Source organism: Dromiciops gliroides, chromosome 5 (genome assembly GCF_019393635.1).
Source record: "Dromiciops gliroides isolate mDroGli1 chromosome 5, mDroGli1.pri, whole genome shotgun sequence".
Classification (NCBI taxonomy): domain Eukaryota; kingdom Metazoa; phylum Chordata; class Mammalia; order Microbiotheria; family Microbiotheriidae; genus Dromiciops; species Dromiciops gliroides.
The window spans coordinates 64254228-64275043 of NC_057865.1; the positions used below are offsets into that span (position 1 = coordinate 64254228).

General features: G+C 37.9%; 1 protein-coding gene across 1 annotated transcript in view; it reads left to right on the forward strand.

Moving 5' to 3' along the window:
- MYO3A (myosin IIIA) overlaps window positions 1–20816 on the forward strand; it is a 350362-nt gene that overhangs the window by 175324 nt on the left and 154222 nt on the right. The window contains exon 9 of the mRNA XM_043967196.1: window positions 2397–2552. Coding sequence (XP_043823131.1) covers window positions 2397–2552 — 156 coding nt within the window. The remainder of the gene's footprint in view (window positions 1–2396; window positions 2553–20816) is intronic.

Sequence of the window (20816 nt, forward strand, 5' to 3'; positions counted from 1 at the left end):
AGAGTTGAAATTTGAATTCAGATCTTGTTTGTTAGTTTGTTTGTTTTTGGCAGGGCTATGAGGGTTAAGTGACTTGCCCAGGGTCACACAGCTAGTAAGTGTCAAGTGTCTGAGGCTGGATTTGGACTCAGGTTCTCCTGAATCCAGAGCCGGTGCTCTATCCACTGTGCCATCTAGCTTCCCCTGAACCCAGATCTTTTGACTCCAAATCCAGCACCCTTTTCATGTCACCAGGCAACCTCTACTAACTCCCTTCCCCTTAAAGAAAGTGCACTATAAACTGATTTTTGATGGCCAGTCCAGGAGACTTTAAATGGAAAATTCCCTTCACAAAAAGGTTAAAAAATACTGTGAAGCAAATGTAGAAATTACATGTAATTATGTTAGTCAATAACCATTTATATAGTTGCTTTACAAATATTATCTCTGATCCTCATGACCACCCTGGAAAGTAATTGCTATTATTATCCCCATTTTACAAAGGAGGAAACTAAGCCAGGAAAAGATTGAATGAATTACCTAGGGACACATAGTAAGTGTCTGAGGCTAGATTTGAACTCAGGTCTCCCCAACTCCAAGTCCAGCATTTATCTGTGCCACAAAGCTACCCACGGGATGTGATTTCATTCTTTCCAAAGCATTAGTTTTCTGTTGCATAAACAATAATCTAAGGTCTAAAAATTTCAGGACTTTTAAAGAAAGATGAAATAAGTAATCTACTTTTCAATTTTCCCTTAAATTGTTGGAATTAATTAAAACTCAAATATTATTACACAGAAATCGAGATAATTAGAAATATTTCTGAGTAGAAAACAAAATTTTAATTGATATTTCCATCATATCTTAGTGATCCCTTAGTAGACTTGACTGATTGATTTGGGTGCAAAAGGCAAATTCTACTTTTCTAGCCCATTTTCACACTTTGCAACATACTACTAATCTAAATCTATGGGTACCAAAGTGATAGTTTTGTAACCGAAAAGTTGGACATTTTGGGGTTCTTTTTTTTAAACTACACAAGGATACAGAGCTACATTATCATTGCATCATCAAAAATATGCAATCTTCTTAAATTCTTTCAGTATGGGATTTCTTTTTTACTAGGTCCTTTCCTATCCCCCCAAAAATAGATTAGTTTCAATTATTATTTTTAGAGTCATTTTGAATCTCCTGGGAAAGATACTATTGATTAGGAATTCTTTGTGTAGTATATCATGCAGTGGATTAGCACACTTGGGTCTAAAGCATTATTCTGGTCCATGAACATGTATGACACCCTAACATTGGCCCACCATCTCACAGATCTGTACTGTTGTTGTTTTTGTTGTCGTCATTGTCATTGTTATTGTTGTTTAGTTGATTAGTTGTATCTGACTCGTCATGACCCCATTTTGGGTTTTCTTGGCAAAGATAGTAGAGTAGTTTGCCATTTCCTTCTACAACTCATTTTATAGATGAGGAAACTGAGGCAAACAGGGTTAAATGACTTACCCAGAGTTGCACAGCTAGTAAGTGTCTGAGACCACATTTGAACTCAGGTCTTCCTGACTCCATGTCTGGTTCTCTATCTCTGTGTCACTTAGATGCTATTGGTCAGCTGGCAAGTGGGTTTGGAAGATGAACATAACCATCCTTTGTACTAGGAAAGACTCCTACCACTAAGTCTAGTAGATAAAGTACATTCTCTGGAGTCAAAGGACCTGAATTCAAATCTCACATCTACTACCTTTATTACCTTAAACAAGTCACTTCCCTCCTTGAGCCTTACTTTCTTTATCTGTAAAAATGAGGGGCAATATATAAGATGACCTCAGAGATCCCTTCTGGAATCAATGATTCTCTAGTCCTAATGAATATGAAGGATGGAAATTTCTATATTTCAAAATGAGCATAAAAATGTACACTGGGATCAAACATCTCATTCTTTCATCTTTGCAAGATAATGGAGAGTCTTGGCAAAAGAGGAATATGAAGGATTAAGTGAGATTCTAATAAAACATCATGGAAAAGAAACTGTAAAGTTTATTTTAATTTTAAATAACTATCAAAAGTTAATTGTCTTTATGGTTGGTTTATTTTATCTTTAGCTGCAGACTTGTGAAAGAGAATTTTCGCCGAAGACACAGAAGGGAAAGAGGGAGTTGGTATTTCTTTGGAAAGATGGCATTCCTACAACATAATGTCTAACAGATTCCTTCATTTCCACAAGCATCCATTTTATCATGCTACTTCTTGATGTTTCTGAGCTAGCTTGTTGGGTTCAACATTTGGGAAAAAGCCATTTCTATAGCAAGTCAAAGCAATTATCAAAAAAATAATAATAAAGAGTTTGTATGGTAGTTTTAAGGCTATGTGTAATTTATCTAATGATTATATATTCTTTTCTGTCAGCACAGGTGCTTGACTAAAGATTATGAGAAGCGGCCAACCGTGTCTGATCTTTTGCAGCATGAATTCATTACCCAAATTGAGGGCAAAGATGTGATGTTACAGAAACAACTTACGGAATTCATTGAAGCTCACCAGCAACTGGGAGTCACTGAAAGGGCCAGGTAAACAAAGAGGTTCTTGACACAGATCAAATTTCTGGAATATTTCTGAAAGTCTTGAGAACTTTGTGACATAAAAGTAGTCAGGTTTTTTTTTTTAAAGGATTTTTTGAATCAAGTTCTCTGTGTTTCCTGGGTTGGTGTTTGCATGGATTAGGAATCAAATGCATTTTGCAAACTTCTTGGAAGTGCTTTGGCTGAACTCTGCATTTTCCAAACAACTCCATAAGATTAATACTCTGAAAGTGAAATCCAATAGATGTTTCATACTGATGGACATTTTATTACATTTTCTGCTCTACTTCAAGATAAGAAATAATAGAGTTGGGGCGGGGGAGAGGGAAGAGTTGAAAGTTAGAGCTTAAAGATGCAATTCTCATACTGTTTGATCTCAGGACCCTTTTAAACCCTTAATGATTATTGAGGACCCCCCCCCCAAGACCTTTTATTTATGTGAGTTATATCCATTGATATTTACCATATTAGAAATTAGAATAGTATCATTATGTGACCCCCTGAAAGGGTCCCAAGGCCTCTTCGCAGTTTCTTTAAGTGCGTATTATCTGCCACTTTGAGAACCAATGCCTTAAAGACTCTGATAGTATTATCTGTCAGTATTTTGTTACCTGGCTTCATTGCATGCAAATATCTTTATGCATAGTCAATTGCCATGCTTCCTGTTTGTTTCTGGTAACTTCTTAGATGTCAATTCAGTCCCTTTGGGATTTAGAGTTATTATTTTAGCATGGTGAAGTTGTGGGTAAAGAGCTGCCCTTGAAGCCAGGAGAACATGGATTCAGATCCTGACTCTGCCACAGGCATACTTGCCTTAGGCAAGTCACTCAACCACTTAATGCTTGACCGCTTAAGGCAGGTCTCTAAGTAATACTTGAAAGGAAGATGCTGACCTGCTTTGGTAAAGGGTGTTTCATTACCTGGGAGTTCCCTACACCAATAAAATTATAGGTCCAATCCCTATCCCTAGAATTCTATTAAATATATCTCAAGAATCATTTCATTATTCCACATGCATTATTAAGAAGGGATGAAAATGGAATAGGAGAAATAAAAAAAAATATGGGGAGGATTGGCAAGAGGAATCCTAATAGTGGATACCATACTTAAGGCAGGTAATTCATATTCAATTTAACTCAAGAAGGGAAGTGTAATATCGTGTAATAGAAAGGACACTTAAGTAAAATAGTTCTAACTCCTAATGATGTTGTTAACTCTGGTCAGTCCCTTTTTTTATGCATCCTCAGTTTCTTTATCTATAAAATGGGAATCCCAATACTCTGCTACCCTGCTACCTCAATCTCTGCCACCCATTTCCTGCCACCCCATCAAAGTTGTTGTGTGAATCTAATAAGAGATATAAAAGAGTTTTTGTAACCTAGAAAATATTCACTTTCCAGAAATATGCTGCTAAAATTAATAATGGGAGTAATTCAGTAAAGATTCATTGAGTGCCTGTTATGGTCCAGCACTTTGCTGTGCATTGTGGGGATTTAAAATCCAACTACATTCAATAAATAGTTATTAAGCCCCTACCATATGTAAAGCTCTGGGCTCAGCTTATCCCTTCCTGGCCCCGAGCCAAGAGTCAAGAAGACTCCACAATCTTTTATTATTCCCCTACTGCTCCTAAGGACTGAGGTATCCCAGGCAAAAGGAAAAGGTCTCCTATGTCACTGATGGTATCTTAGAAAAATTCTGGGGGTTTTAAAAGCTAATCAGAAACATTGGACTGCCTTATTGTTTTACCAATTGCAATACCAGAAGTTGATTGAAATTGATTCAAAGTCCAGCTGTGCTGAGTTGGCATTAGGAACTTAAAAGTGACACTTCTTTTGAAAAACTCAGCTTTGGGAATGAATTGGATGCATGTGTGTTTAGCAGGATAAAGCCCAACTCTAGTCAGCTTCAAAGGAGAATACAACATTATGAATCTATTATTGTGGAGCCCACATTGGGAAAGTAAATGGGGAAGTCAGTAAAGAAAAAAACCTCTTTCTCCATACTAAAAACTGAAATATGTCATTCTAATTCTGTGGCATACTCAAATATTTTTCTGCTAACGTCTTCCTCTGATGCCTCATGAGAGCATGAAGGGGACCCTGGGCTGACAAAGGCCCTTATAGAAAGCAGTAACAAGTCCTAGGGACTTAAGTATCCAAGTACTGGAATTGACAGTTATCTCTACTGAATTTCATCTTAATGGATTCAGCCCCCTGCTGGGTTGAGTAGTATAACCATTGTCACATCACTTATCTGTATGAAACTAGATTCTTGAGAATAATTTTTCTTTGAGTATTTTACATTCAAACAAAAAAATTATTTATACTATTAATTAAAGGTTTTCTAAACAGCCCCATCTAAATGATCACAAATTCAGAATCCACCATGTGTTATTTTGTTTTTCTTTTGTTTTGGGGGTTTTTTACCCATATTACAGTTGCATTTTTAGGTTTGCCTTTTAAATTTTGTGGAAAATATTCTATTAGTAACTTAATGTCCTGAACATAATGGCTATTATAATACTTTTTAAAATTATGTGTATTTCCAAGTACATGTTATAATGTGTTATATATTATATTTATGGATAGCATATAGCTGATATCTGCATTGTCATGTATAGATATATGTATGTGTATATATAATTTTTTTCATTTAACAAATTCTACCTGTGGGCCTTAGTTGAGTCAGTTTCATTATTCAGTTATATATGCTAAGAAAACTAATGGAATCCAATGAAACTCTTCCAAATATATCTCAAAAGCTGAAGAAATAAAAACCAAACTTACTTTGCTCTCTTTCCATTATGCCTTATGAGTACTTGGCTCAGGCTGTGAGATCTTTTATCTGGGTGTAGGGATTTTATACATTGTAAGTTGCTGGTGATGGGACTTTGATGTAGTTGAGTCTAATCACAAAAGCAGTACAGTGGTGAAAGAAAGCAAAAGATCAATAGACAGTAATAACAGGGCAGAAGGAAAAGCACAAACAAATAGCACCATTTTACCTCCCATTTGCCAAATGGAGGGCATTCATTTTAATAGTTTAGTTCTATCCAAATGGGACTAGCCTCTGTCTCCTTAACCTGCCCCATGATTTCCTACCTCTTGGCCTTTGCTAACTCTATCTCACAAGCATAAAATATCCTCAGCTAAGTCTTTAAGGCCAACCCAAAGGCCACCTTCTCTATGAAGGTTTGCCTGATCCCCTCAAAGAGCAACAACCATTTCTTCCTTAAATTTTATATACAACTATATTTGTACCCCTATAATACACTTACAACATTTCTTTAAATTATAATTATTTGTATGTGGTATATGCCCCTAAAGAACTGTAAGTTCCATACAGGCAGAAGCCATGTCTTATCTATTTTTTTTTTTAGTGAGGCAATTAGGGTTAAGTGACTTGCCCAGGGTCACACAGCTAGTAAGTGTTAAGTGTCTGAGGTCAGATTTGAACTCAGGTCCTCTGAACCCCAGGGCCGGTGCTCTATCCACTGTGCCACCTAGCTGCCCCTCTCTTATCTAAATTTTGTATCACTCCCAATGCCTTGCATAGGGTCCTGTATACAATAAGTGCCTGATAAATGTTAGTTGGGATTATGAGAATGATTTTATGAATAAAATTTATCCTTTAAAACTAGCCTTCTCTTTTAATAAAATATACAGTTTGAAATACTCAGTACCTTCTTAAAGGATTTCAAGGCATAGAACCTTGGCTTGACTCCTATGTTTGTCACTCAGTAACTGTGTGACTTTGAGCAAGTCATTTAATGTCTCTGGTCCTCAATTGTCTCATTTATAAAATGTAGAGATTGGACTTAATGCCTTTGATGATTTCTTTCAGTTCAAAATTCATGAACCTATGAGCTAACTGAAATCCTACTCAGTGGGGGTGGAGGGTGGGGAAGGAATAGTGGGAGGGAGGAATAATTATTTTCTTAATTAAAAAAATAACTTTTCTCTAGGGCTCAGCTTGGTCATTATAATTAAATAATTAAACTTTAATACTTTTCCTATTTGGACATATTAATTCTGGGTTTGGGGGATGAGGGGGAATCTAAGCTTAGTTACAATACTACACCTCTATGAAGCCTTCTCCCAATCATTAAGGGGAAGAAATGGTTTCTACTGTCTCTGAATCTAGAATTTTTTCTTATCTGATCCACTTTGACTAAGACTACAAGGAAGTAAATGTTATCTTTCAACCTGATCATGAGAAGCATGACAGCACTCAGCAGAATGCCTTGCATTCTTTATTTCAGTGTTCTAGTGAATGAGAAGTTCTTTTTTCCCTCTTTTATTTAGAATTTTATTTTTCCCAAATTACATGTAAAACAATCTTTAATGTTGATTTTTAAAACTTTGTGTTCCAAATTCACTTCCTCCCTCCCTCCTCCCCCGCCCTTAAGAACACAAGCAATTCAATATAAGTTACACATGTGTGGTCATGTAAAACATTTCCACATTAGTCAGGTTATGAAAGAAAACAGACAAAAAAAATTAAGAAAAAGGAACTAAAAAATTATGCTTCAATCTGTTTTTAGACATCATCAGTTCTTTCTCTAGAGACTGATGTCATTTTTAATAAGGAATGAGAAGTTCTTAATCTGGGGCATGCTAACTTTTTTTACCTTTTGCTAATTATATTTCATATAATATAATTGGATTCCTTTATAACCATATAGATTTTATTTTCTATATTTAAAAACATTATTCTGAAAAAGGGTCCATAGGCTTCAATGGGTCCATGATACAGAAAGGGTTCAAGACCCTTACTCTAAGATATTTTTATTATTATTATTACTTTTTTTTTTGGTGAGGCAATTGGGGTTAAGTGACTTGTCCAGGGTCACACAGCTAGCGTCAAGTGTCTGAGGCTGGATTTGAACTCAGGTCCTCCTGACTCCATGGCTCTATCCACTGCACCACCTGGCTGCCCATACTCTAAGATATTTTGACATTTTATGAATACCAAAACAACATGGGTCTATTAACTTTGACCAACCCACATCCTCTCCCAGTTATATTTGTTAGGTACCCAGTTATTTCATAAGCATTTATTTAATTCCTACTGCTAGGCACTGTACTAAGCATTGGAGATACAAAAAAAGCAAAAGCAAACCCCTGTTCTCAAGGACCTCCTAATCTAATGTAATTATTTGTTGATAGATACAGGATTACCCTTCCTGAACTCAGGCATAACTGGTGAGTAAAAAAAGGATAACATCCTAATCTGTAAATTTTATAACTGTGGGCCATATGAAAAATTACATCTGGGCTGTAAGTCCCAGCAGAGGTAGCCATTCCAATGTAAAAATATTTTAAGTAACGGGGCCTAATCTGTGGACTTTTGACTGGCTGGCTATCGAACTGCTATTAATTGCTTAAGCCAGTCTGTTAGGGCTGTTTAAAAATTCCCACAACTGCTTCTCCCAAATTGATAAGCAAATGGCTTCTTTCCATTTAACAGCAAAGGATTTATTTAGGTGAATAAACTTAGGGATAAAGGCAACAAAAGTAAAATATGACCTCTCAGCATCTCTGTAGCGTCCTCTTCCACCATCTAACTGCAAGCCCCCTCTCTTTCCATACCGTTTCTCTGGCGTCCTTCCCTTCGTCTCCTTAGCATCCTCCTCCTCTCTGTACCATTTCCTTAGTCCTCTATGCATCTCCTCTGTACCAACCAACCTTCTTCTAGCATCCCCCCCCTCTGAAAAAGCCCCCTTTCTTTGTCAACCCCCCTCTGACCAGCTAATTTCCCCCGTATATAAAAGGCCTCTCTCTTTGCAAACCCCGGGGCCAAGCCCTGACACACATCAAGCTAATTGGTTAGCTGCCCTAGAGCCCCAGCCAGGGTCTCCAGTGGCCATGCATACCACACCCAGGGCTCAAGGGAGTTGTTCGTACCACGCACCCAGGGCCTCTAAAGGGCTGAGCCAGGGGTTATTAAGCATATCACTCTTCTGTCACATAGCCTCAACAATAACCCCAACAGAAGAAACAGTATCAAAGAACTTTAGTATTTTTACTGTGTTTTTACTGTGCTCTATCATAATGGCTATTGGAAGAAAATATAAACCTTTCTGGTTATTTGGCATTAATCTAATCATTAAGATCTGGACTTGAATGGTAGAAAGCCCAAAAGAGTTAAATTTTTCTGAGAGTCATAGTAAGCTTCTTGATTCATTGTAACATCAAGGACTAAGACCTTTGGACAGGTAAGAGTACATACAGTGAGCAACATCAGCAGTGGGTGGCATCATCTCCTTCTAGAAACAACTTCCAATGACAGAAACTCATTCCTTTCTCTTCCAAATTACTTCTCATTTTCTGAATTCATCACCAGTGGCAGAAGTTATTTTATATTGTGACCTTGGAATTTAAAGTTTGTTTGCTTGTGCTGTATGAATCCACTACCAGTCCTTTAAATTTAAATTTGTTGCTTTCAGTTGCAGCATTTGCTGTTGGCATTACTGAGCAGCTTATTCAGAAGTCAGGGATTGTCTTAACCTATGTTGTCCTGTCTTTTCTAAAGACTGAGTTAATAGGTCCGAGTTATAAAAAATAAAGCTAATTATAATGAGCACACTTGGCCTAGGAGAAAAGTTTTTAATTTTTAAAACATTATCTTTCTTTCACCCACTCCCCTCCTCCTGCATCCAACAATATTAAAAACTCACAACAAACTTGCAGAACCCAGCAAAGCAAATTCTCATATTGATCATATCAAAAAATGCAAGTCTCATTCCAGATTTCAATTCTTCTCTGGCAGGAGGTAGGTGGCATGAATCATCTTCAGTCCTCAGAACTTGTGATTTATCATTGCATTAATCAGAATTCTACATTCTTTCAAAGTTGTTTTTCTCTACAATATTGCTGTCATTAGGTAAATTATTCTTTGTTGTGCTCAATTCACTCTGTATCAGTTCATAAAGTTCTTTCCAGTTTCCTCTGAAATTGTCCATTTTGTCATTTCTCATGGCACAATAATGTTCCATCACATTCATTTAGCATAATATTTTACATCCCTCAATGGGATGCACCCTTTTAGTTTCTAGGTGAGGACTACTACCAAAAAGAGCTGTTCTAAATATTTTTGTACATATGAAGCCTATTCCTCCTTCTCTGGTGTATTTGAGATATAGCCCTAGTAATAGTATAGTTGGGGCAAATAATATTCACCAGTTAGTAACTTTTGGGGAATTGAAATTGTTTTGACACATGGAAAGATTATTTAGGAGATACTACATGTGCATAGAACCTGTTTATCAATCTTTAATTCACTTTTTGTTTAAAATAAAGAAGCCTAGTACTTATAAAGAAAATGAGAATTTAGGAGATGAATTTAATAGTCTCGGGGCATATATAGCATGTTAGTACTAGAGCTAGAACCCAAACCCAAGTTTCTCTTCACAGCCCTATTCAGTTGTTATATAAATTTATACACAACTGACATAATATCAATAAAACATATAAGTTTAGGTGGGGTTTTTTGTTGTTGTTGCAATGGACTTACATGATCCATCTACTCTGCCATCTTTGGCATCAATAAACCACATTTCTCACCTATATGAGTAAATGAAATTAACAAGATAAAAATAATGTACCTTTCTATTCTTCTTACTCTTCTGATCAGCTATTCCACCTAAGGATACCTCCACCTCCCATCTCCATGCCTTTGTCTTGGCTTTCCCCCATGACTAGAAAGCACTCCCCACCCCCTCCACACCTTTACCTCTTGAAATGCCTAGCTGCCTTTAAGACTTAGCTCAAGCATTATCTTTTATCTGAAGACTTTCCTGGGCAGCCCTACAACTTCTAGTGCCCTCCTTCCCCAAACTACTGCTTATTCATTTTGTTTACATTTTATCTAAACATATAGGATCATTTCAGCTCACCCGTTAGGATATAAACTCTAGAAGGCAGGGATTATTTTACTTAATAATGCTTATTGATTGCTTACTAAGTGCCCAATATGTATAAGACACTTTTCTAGGGACCAGAGTTACAAAGATGAAATAAGGCATGGTCTCTACCCTAAGGGAGATTATAGTCCACTAAGAAGGATGGATCATGATTGAGTGGATAATATGGGGCCTGATTGTAGAGTTCTTGTGGAGGGTGAGCTATTTGTACTCTATTTGATAGACAATAGGCAATCAAGGTTTAAAAATGAGGTGGGGCATGGTGTTCTGGGACTGTGGAGTCACTCAATCAGCAAGCATTGTTTTCTCTCAAGGGATATTCCATGTCTCTTAAGAGATAACTATAAGTATAATTATTGGGAGTCTTTTTTAAATTGTCCGTAATCACCTTACGATCTATAAAAGACTTGATCCTATTCTTCATCCTTTGAATGTTCCCAATGACATTTTGGAATCATGAATATTTTTATTAAATGTGAGCAATTTTTACTAAAGGGATTGTCTCTTCAGGATATTATTAACTCAGACTATCATTTTTCCAGCCTGGTAGGGGACTTTTTTAATGCAATTGTACATTTTCTTTAAGGGCAGCTAGGTGGCATAGTGGATAGAGCTAGGCCTGGGGTCAGGAAGACCTGAGTACAAATCTGGCCTCAGATACTTACTAGTTGTATGACCCTGGACAAGTCACTTAACCCAGTTTGCCTCAGTTTCCTCATATATAAAATGCACTGGAGAAGAAAATGGCAACCACTCTAGTATCTTTGCCAGGAAACTCCAAACAAAGTCATGAAGAGTCAGACACAACTGGAAATGACTAAACCAAACATTTTCTTTCAGTTCCACAATTACATTATTTAGTCTCTTTTTTAAATATCACATTTATGCCACTTAATAAAATACTATCAACTGAACCTTTGTGGATGGAGAAAAGAGATGGCAATATTAAATCCATAAAGAACAAAACAAAGCAAAGCAGGATGCCTCTATTTCACCCAAAGAAACTCAGTACCTTGAAAGAGTTCTCAGGGCATGCCTTTGTTTGCTCTGCTCTTAAACAAAGGTCTTTTGATAAATGTGGGTCATCAAAAGCCTTGACCTACATTGGGAAAGTAGGAACTAACAGACAGAATCGTTTCACCATATCATTCTTTTATTTAAAGTAGGAATGATGGATCAGCTGCCCTGAGTCTGTGGTTGGTGCTGGAAGGCCTGATGGGTTGAGCTAAGATTGCTCAGGATTGTTTTCTGAGGCTGCATTCTGTGGCACACTCCAGGGTGGTGGGGTATTATGCAGTGGATTATACTGATTTACAGCAGCTCTGCAGGGCTTGGTGCTGGGGAACAGAGCAACTGTTTGCCCTTGATGTCATTGCATTTTATATCATAAAGATACATTTTTGCTGTCATATCAAGTGCCTTCAAGATAAATTGAGTAATATTGACTTAATGGAGAATGTGTCTCATAAAATCAATAGAACCTTTGGCCACCTGTTTTGGGTGGGGAGAAGGAGAGAAGCATTTTTCAAGGATGGCATACCTACACTTTAAGGCAGTTTCCCTGCCTTTGATACAGAATTCAAAATGGCATGCCCCTTTCGCTGTGACAGCCAGGCCCGGAAGGCTTTATCTCTGCCTGTTCAGCTGTCCTAATCCTGTTGGCTTTCACATTTACTTTTGTATTCACTGCAGAAATACACCATATTTAGTAGGTTGGATGGTGACTTTTTTTGAGATTGTGATTCATTTTGGAATGAGTCACACAGTAAATTTTTATACACTTATATAAATGCCACTTTTTAAAAGTGAGAACTCAGAGTCAGATGCACAGGGCTACATCAAAAAGGAAACCATCAACAGTGACTGCAATGAGGTTGAAAACTTATAGTAGAGAGAGGCCTTCAATTATGCAGATTTAGATATTTCCTAAGACTCCTTAGAAAGACTTGTGATATCACAGGGTCCCCTCAAGGATTAAGCTCACAAAGATGCTTCTCACATTTGTGGATCATTAGAATGCAAATGCATTTCTTTGAAGCCCCAACACTAAGCACAGTTCCTGACATGTAGTCAGTATTTAAGAAATACTTGCAGACTTGTTATTGACATAATGGGAGTGGTGGTGGTGGTGGACAAAAGAAGGAAGCTGTTTGAACATGTTGAGTTTAGGGGCAGCTAGGTGGCGCAATGGATAAAGCACTGGCCCTGGATTCAGGAGTACCTGAGTTCAAATCCAGCCTCAGACACTTGACACTTACTAGCTGTGTGACCCTGGGCAAGTCACTTAACCCCCATTGCCCCGCAAAAAAAAAAAAAAGAACATGTTGAGTTTGAGATGATGATGTAACATCCAAGTAAAGATGTTTTATAGATAGATAGTTAGAAGCATTGTTCTGAAGCTCAGAACAGAAGTCAGAATTAGAGGTTTGAAAGTTGTCTATGGAAAGATTGTAGTTGAAGCCATAGGAGTAAATGAAATTATCAAGAAAATAAGAGCTAGAATGTATATAGTACTTTAGGGTTTGCCAAGCCCTTTACATATGTTATCTCTTTTGATCCTCACAATAACTATGTGAGGTAGGTGCTATTATTATTTCTACTTTACAGATGAGGAGACTAAGGATGAGAAAGGCTAAGTAGCTGAGGATTACACAAGTCAGTGAGTGTCTGAGGCAGAGTTTGAACTCAGTTCTTGCTGACTTCACTCTGCCCACTCTGCCATTTAGCTGTCCTGATAGTATAAAGAAATGAACAAGGCCAAGGGTAAACTTTGGGTAATGCTTAGATTTAGAGGTTGGGAAACATATGCAAAGCAAACAGTGACAAGAAGAAAGAAGAAAAAAAGGGCAGAAAAAAACCTATGAGACTGTGTTCCCTCTGAAGCCACAGTAGCAGAAACTAATCAATAGTGTCAAAAGGCTTCCCACAAAGTCAAGGAAAATGAGCACTGCAAAAATAATGGGGATCTGACAATTAGTATTTCACTTTAAGAGAGCAGATTCTGTAGCCAGATCTCAAGTTGAGAGGATGCTTAAGTAATGAGAAAGTGGAGGCATACAATGTGAATGCTTTTTTTCAAGAAGTTTAGAAATTAAGGGAAGGAGAAAATGACATGGCAGCTATATGAATTATAAGGATATAAAGAGGTATATTCGTTTAAGACTATGAAAAGATGAGTGACCCTAGACTGGATCATGGATTTAAAATGAGAAGACACTTTAAATGTCTTCTGGATCAACAACTTCACTTTATCTGAGGGGCAACTGAGACCCACAAAGTTTAAGTGACTTGCCCAGGGTTGCATAACTTTTCTTTTTTTAAATAAAATTATTTTATTATTTTCCAGTTACATGTAGAGATAATTTTCAACATTTGTTTTTATAAGATTTCCAATTTCCAATTTTTCTCCCTCCTCCCCACCCCCGACAGCAGGTAATCTGATATAGGTTTATATATACACATACATACATACATATATATATAAAATAACATTAAACATATTTCTGCATTAGTCATGTTATACAAGAAGAATCAGAGGAAAAAGGAAAAACCTCAAAAAAAAAAAAGAAAAGAAAAACAACAGCACCAAAACCAAAAGAAATAGTATGGTCCAATCAGCATCCATATTCCACAGTTCTTGTTTTTTCTAGATTTGGAGAGCCTTTTCCATCATGAGTCCTTTGGGACTTTCTTGTACAATTGTATTGGTGAGAAGAATCTAGTCTATCACAGTTGAACAACACATAATGTTGATGATACTATGTATAATGTTCTTCTGGTTCTGCTCATCTCATTCATCATCAGTTCAGGTTGCATAACTTTAAATGAGATTTGAACCCAAGTCTTCCTGACTTCAAGTCCAGGACTCCATCAATTATGTCATGTTTGTAGATGGATGAAAAAGATCCAGGGCGAGGATGCTTTAGAGTGAATGACTGACAGTTTAGGGTCCCTGAGGAGGCAACAAGGAATAGGATCAAAGGTACAGGTATAATGATTAGCCTTAGTGAAGAATAGTACTATCTCATTTTCTGAGACCACTGGGAAATAAAATAAAGGACCCCTCGAATGGACCTCTTTGCAAAGTTTTTGTTTCTTGTTGGAAAGAACTCGTATAGCTTCTAGCTTATTTTAAGAACTAAGGTGACTGACACATTTGAGTCTAGTGAATGACTACACCTTTCTTAGATCAAACGACCCTGCCTACTTCCCCAGGAAGGAATCTAGTATATCTTGGATTAGACTAGCAGAGAATGTGGTCAGAATAAGTAGGGCAGTGTAAAGGAACTGAAGCTAAGTGACTGGGAACCATCATGGTAGTCTTGGTATTCAAGACTGGGTTTTCCTCCTTTTGTATTATCATTATTGTGATAAAAGTGTTCACAATTATCTATTGGTCTAAGGTCAAGAATTATGCTACTCCAGAGACTATAGGTGGTCCACTATAAGATTTGACTGGCATCAGGGATTCTGGAGCTGAAGGCTCAGTTGAGTGACTTTTTGTGGGGCAATGGGTATTAAGTGACTTGCCCAGGGTCACACAGCTAGTAAGTGTCAGGTGTCTGAGGCTCGATTTGAACTCAGGTCCTCCTAAATCCAGGATTGGTGCTTTATCCACTGTGCCACCTAGCTGCCCCCCAGTTGAATGACTTTTACTGGAAGATCTGGGTAAGCAAATCTTTGGATGGCCTTGAACCATAATTGGAGCTTGGACTAGAGTGGCAGGGGTGGCCTGGACCCAGTAGCCCTCCTAAGCTATATAAGTGACAAATACTCTTTCTCTTACTTTCATCTGTGTCTGTGTTCAAGCCTTCTCTGTTCTGACATATTTTGACAGTTCCATCCTCCTTATGGTACTTACAATGTGATAAATGGCATCTAAGCTTTTAAAATACCATATAAAAGTTGGTAGTTCAGCTTAGCTCCAAAAAAGAAGTAATAATATCTTACCTGGAATAGTAGCTAGCCTTAGATCCAGCAAAGCCTGGGTTCAAGTCTCACCTTGGACACATACTATGTCACCCTAAACAAGTCATTTAATCTCTTGGTGTTTAGGCAATTCTCTAAAACTTTAAAGTTGCAGAGAGGATACCAACCTGCACTGGTAAAGGGAATTCTCTGTATCAATGAAATCCCAGGTTCAGTTGTCCCAATATAAGACAAGTCAGATTTTTCAATAGTAAGTTAAAATTACATATTTATTTTTTTTTACTTTTCCTAGATAAAGATGGAAAAGGGTGAAATTAGTGATAAGGCTATAAAAATCCCAAGATTTCCTCAGTGTGATTACTCTCAAAGTAGCAAGTATACTATAGTAGAAAGAGCACCAGGCTTGAAGATCAGAGACACACCCAGGTCGGCACTTCACCTGTTATGCTGACTAGCTATGTAATTATGAGCAAACCACTTATTTCTTCTGAGACTTTATTGCCCCATCCATAAAACATGGATGATAGTACCCATATAGCTCACCTCACATGACTGTTGTGAGGATCAAATGAAATAATGTACATTGTATAACCTTTTTTATACAGGTGCTTGGGATTCAAAGACCATACTAAAGCATTCGAGTATGTGCATGTATATGTGTATGTGTATTATATATATATATATATATATACACATACACACATACACACATACATACATACATATATATATATATATATATATAAAGTAAACTAATTTGGGGTGAGTGGTACTGGCAAATGGGAGTTGGGGTGGAGGAGATCAAGAAAGGTCACATGTAGGAGGAGATGCTTATTGCTGTTGATGTCGTTGTTTGTCCTTTGTTCTTGAAGAGGACCATGACACTGGGGTGAGCAGTGAATTGGATTTAAGCTAGGGAGGGCTGGGCAAGGTCACCAACCTCACTTTCTCCTACAGAGTCATCTGGGTCCAGTGGCAAGGTATATATCAGGATGACTGGAGATGGCCCCAGATGTTTAAAGCAACTGGGGTTGTGACTTGTCCAGAGTCACACAGCCAGTAAGTGTCTGAAGTGAGATTTGAACTTGTTTCCTCCCAACTTTAGGGCCAGTGCTCTAGCTACTGCACCACCTAGCTGCCCTCAGGAGGAGATGCATATGCTGAGCTTTGAAAGAAGATAAGAATTCTAAGAGGCAGAAGTGAGGAGGGAGAGTACTCCAGATATCAGGGACAGCCCATACAAAGGTGTGGCAATAGGAGATAGAACATCACCAGTGAGGAATGACATGTAAGCCAGTTTGGCTGGAACCTAGAATCCAGGATGGATAGTAAAGTGTAATAAGCTTCTAAAGTAAGTTGGAGCCATGTTGGGAAGTTTTAAATACCAAATAAATGAGTGTGTATTTGATCCCCTGATGCAAGAGAGGGAAGTGACGTGGATGGACCTGAACTTTAGGAAGATGGCTTTGGCAGCTGTGTGAAGGACAGATTAGAGAGGGAGTGGCTTGAGGAAGGGAAATTAAGAGACTATGGTGATAATCTAGGTGAGAAGTGATGAGGGCCTGAACTAAGAGGATGGCCACGTGCATGGAGAAAATGGGGCAGATGTGAGAGATGTTGCAGAAATGGAATTTTTTGAGACTTGACAACAACATCCTTATTGGGAAGTGAAGGAGAATGAGCTGTCAAGGATAACTGAGGCTGCAAACCTGGGTGATTAAAGGGGGGTGCCTTCAACAGATATTGCTGAGAAATACAAATACTATATATTATAATTTTTTGTAATAAATAATGTAAAGATGAGTCCTTCCTCTGGAGGTCCCAGAAGTTAAGCAAAAAGAAGGAGTAATATTCACCCAACATCTAATGAGCCTAATGATATTTACATTTAAAAATCTATTAGAAGCTCCCTTCCAAGCTCTTTTTACTGTTTTTTCCTGCAAAATGGCTTGACCTTGATGACACCTACCACTCTATGTGAGCACTGTGGCTTTGGTCTCTGGAGCTTTAGGCTCTCATTCCCATTTTGCAAGAAAATCCTGCATACAGGAGTTATGTTTCTGTCTCCCATCAAGTTACAGGCTGCCAAGATAAGAGTGAATGGAAGGAGGCTGCTAGGAATGCTGGCCAGATGAGATGAAATAGAGAATAACAGTCAAACAATCTTGCAAAAGCAGGTGTCAGCACCAGCCAAAACATAAATGCAGGTCAGTCCATCTAAACTAACAGACACATGAGTGGTCACATTTCCAGCTTAATACTGACAGGATTTCCCAGTGGGCAAAGCTTTTCTTTTTGTATCTATTTCTATAAGCACTAAATTGATAGGAATTTTATGCGAAGTAGTAAAAAGATGGTTTCACAATTAAATGTTCCTTAAGAGTTCATTGTTTTTAGGGGGCGGCTAGGTGGCACAGTGGATTAAGCACCGGCCCTGCATTCAGGAGGACCTGAGTTCAAATCCGGTCGCAGACACTAGACACTTACTAGCTGTGACCCTGGGCAAGTCACTTAACCCCCATTGCCCTGCAAAAAAAAAAAAAAAAGAGTTCATTGTTTTTAGAAGACTGAGTCTCTGCTGAACATACAAACCTCCAACCTACAAGTTGGTCCTTTAAGCATAATTGGAATAGAAGATATTTTTTGCAGTCATTTGAAGAAGGAGATATACAAACAGAGCAAAGTGCTACCATATTTGGGATATTGATTTTACCCAATAATTGTGTTTCTGAGGGAAAATAATATACATACATAATACATATATACACATATGTATGTATACACATATATAATTGTTATTTAAGTGTGGAAAATATATTTTAAATTTAAAGAAAACCCTTTATAAATGCAATGGGATGGGGAAGCTAGGTGGTGCAGTGGATAAAACACCAGTGTTGGATTCAGGAGGACCTGAGTTCAAATCCGGCCTCAGACACTTGACACTTACTAGCTGTGTGACCCTGGGCAAATCACTTAACCCCAATTGCCCCACAACAAAAGAAGAAAAAATAAAAAATAAATGCATTGGGATGAAAGGCCTTTGAATAATGTGACTGATTATCACTTTACCAGTTTCACAAGTTTACCTTTCTATTTGTAAGGTTGTTCTTAAAGGATGCCACATGTAATCAGGCAGAGAAACCCATGTTAATCTTACATGAAAAGTGATTAGATTAACTGAGGAAGTTAAGAAGGTGAGCTCCAAGATGTATCAAGGCACAACATAGAGTTGCTAGAAAAGAAATGATACTGTAATGTAATAACAGCAGTATGACATGTAAGAACCAGGCAGAAATACCTCTACTGTACTGTACATTATTAAAGTATTATATCCTATTCTGCTCCTCCCACATTTTAATAGAGAGAGAAGAAATTGGAGAGGGCCCAAATGAGAACGAGTAGATTAAAGATTTAGGAATCAATGAATCAACAAATATTTATTTAACACCTACAAAGTGCAGAGCGCTATCCTAGGTTCTGAAGATTCAAATTAAAACATGCCCACCCCACCCCCCAGATGAAACAATCCCAAAACCCAAACAATTCAGGATTCAAAGAAGAAATGCCTCTGAAGAACTCTTAAAAGGATTGGATTATTTAGCCCTAAAAAAGATCTCCTAGTATTTTAATGGTAAATAAAAATAAAAGCAACAGTCTAGCTGTTCCTACTTTTCACAGATGATAGAATTAGCAGTGATGAACTTAAATTGAAGAAAAGGAGAATTAAGTTAGACTCAATGCTAGCCCATATTTAAATAGAGATTTAAAGTGGCATGGGTGCCAGAGAAGAAGTACTAGTTCCAGAGGCAGAGCTGCAACTTTCTGCCTGTATGACCTTGGGCATTTCCTCATCTGTAAAATGAGGTGATTGGAATATGTAGATTCTAAGGATCCTTCCAGCTCTATGCTTATGATCTCAGGAAGGATGAAGTCTATGGCTTCAGTTTTCAAGAGGTTGAGGTGTTCCTTGAGACCTAAACCCACAATTACCACACATTGCCCCAAGTGGAAAGAGGAGTCAAGGTTGCTTGTTCTGAGCAGCCAGAGATAATCCCCTGATGTTCTAGTCATTATGTGCTTTATCTTTATCAGAATTAAGACAATGTGTTAAAACCATTGTAATTAATCACTCCGCTTACAAGCAATTCGTATAGATAAGTTCTTTTTTGTTTGTTTTTTGTTTGTTTGTTTGTTTGGTGAGGCAATTGGGGTTAAGTGACTCCCCAAGGGTCACACAGCTAGTAAGTGTTAAGTGTCTGAGGCCGGATTTGAACTCAGGTACTCCTGACTCCAGGGCTGGTGCTCTATCTACTGCGCCACCTAGCTGCCCCTTAGATAAGTTCTTAAAAACAAAGCTGAGTTGTAGAGTGGAAAAAACACCAGATTCAGAGTTAGTGTTGGCTTCGAATCTCAGCTCTGTTTTTTACTACTTACTCAGGAATACGGTAGATAGAAGGCCCAGCTTGTAATCAGGAAAACTTGAATTCAAATTCAGCTTCAGATACTTAACTAGCTGTGTGACCCTGGCTCAGTAATTTAACCTCTGTTTGCCTTTGTTTACTCATCTGTAAAATGACTATAATAATATCACCCATCCCTCAAGGTTGTTGTGAGGATCAAATGAGATAATAATTGTCAAGTGCTTAGCACAGTACCTCACACACAGTGTTACATAAATGTTAACTATGGTAATAATTATTTTTATTACTTTTCCACCTTGGACACATCCCTGAATTTCACTTAACTTCAGTTTCCTTATCTGAAAAGTGGTCTTCAAGGTCCCTTCCACTGGCAAAATCCCACCATCCTAAAATTATTTACATGAAATTTTAACATCATGTTCAAGGCACTGCTAAGTGATATATAAGTAATCCAGATTTGTACTGGATCTGTGATTTCATTGACTTAGGACACTCTCAAGGAGAAAACTCCATGTACCAATGCAGAGCACCACCTGTCCTCCAACTTAGAGGCTTCGAGCTGCTAAGTGGAGCAACAGACAGAGTGCTGGAATTGGAGATGGGAAAACGTGAGTTGAAATCCTGCCTCAAACACTCACTAGCTGAATGTTGTTATTGTTGTTTGGTCATTTCAGTCACGTCTGACTCTTTGTGACCCTTTAAGGTTTTCTTGACAAAGTTACTAAAATGGTTTGCTATTACCTTCTCCAGCTCATTTACAGATGAGGAAACTGAAGCAAACAGGATTAAGTGACTTGCTCAGGGTCCCACAGCTAGTGAGTATCTGAGGCTAGATTTGAACTCAGGAATGGTAGTCTTTCTAACTCCAGACCTGGCACTCTAGCCACTGTACTGCCCAACTGCCCTTTGCACCACCTAGCTGCCCTGTACCACCTAGACCTGGGCAAATCACTTTACCTTTCAAAAGACTCAGTT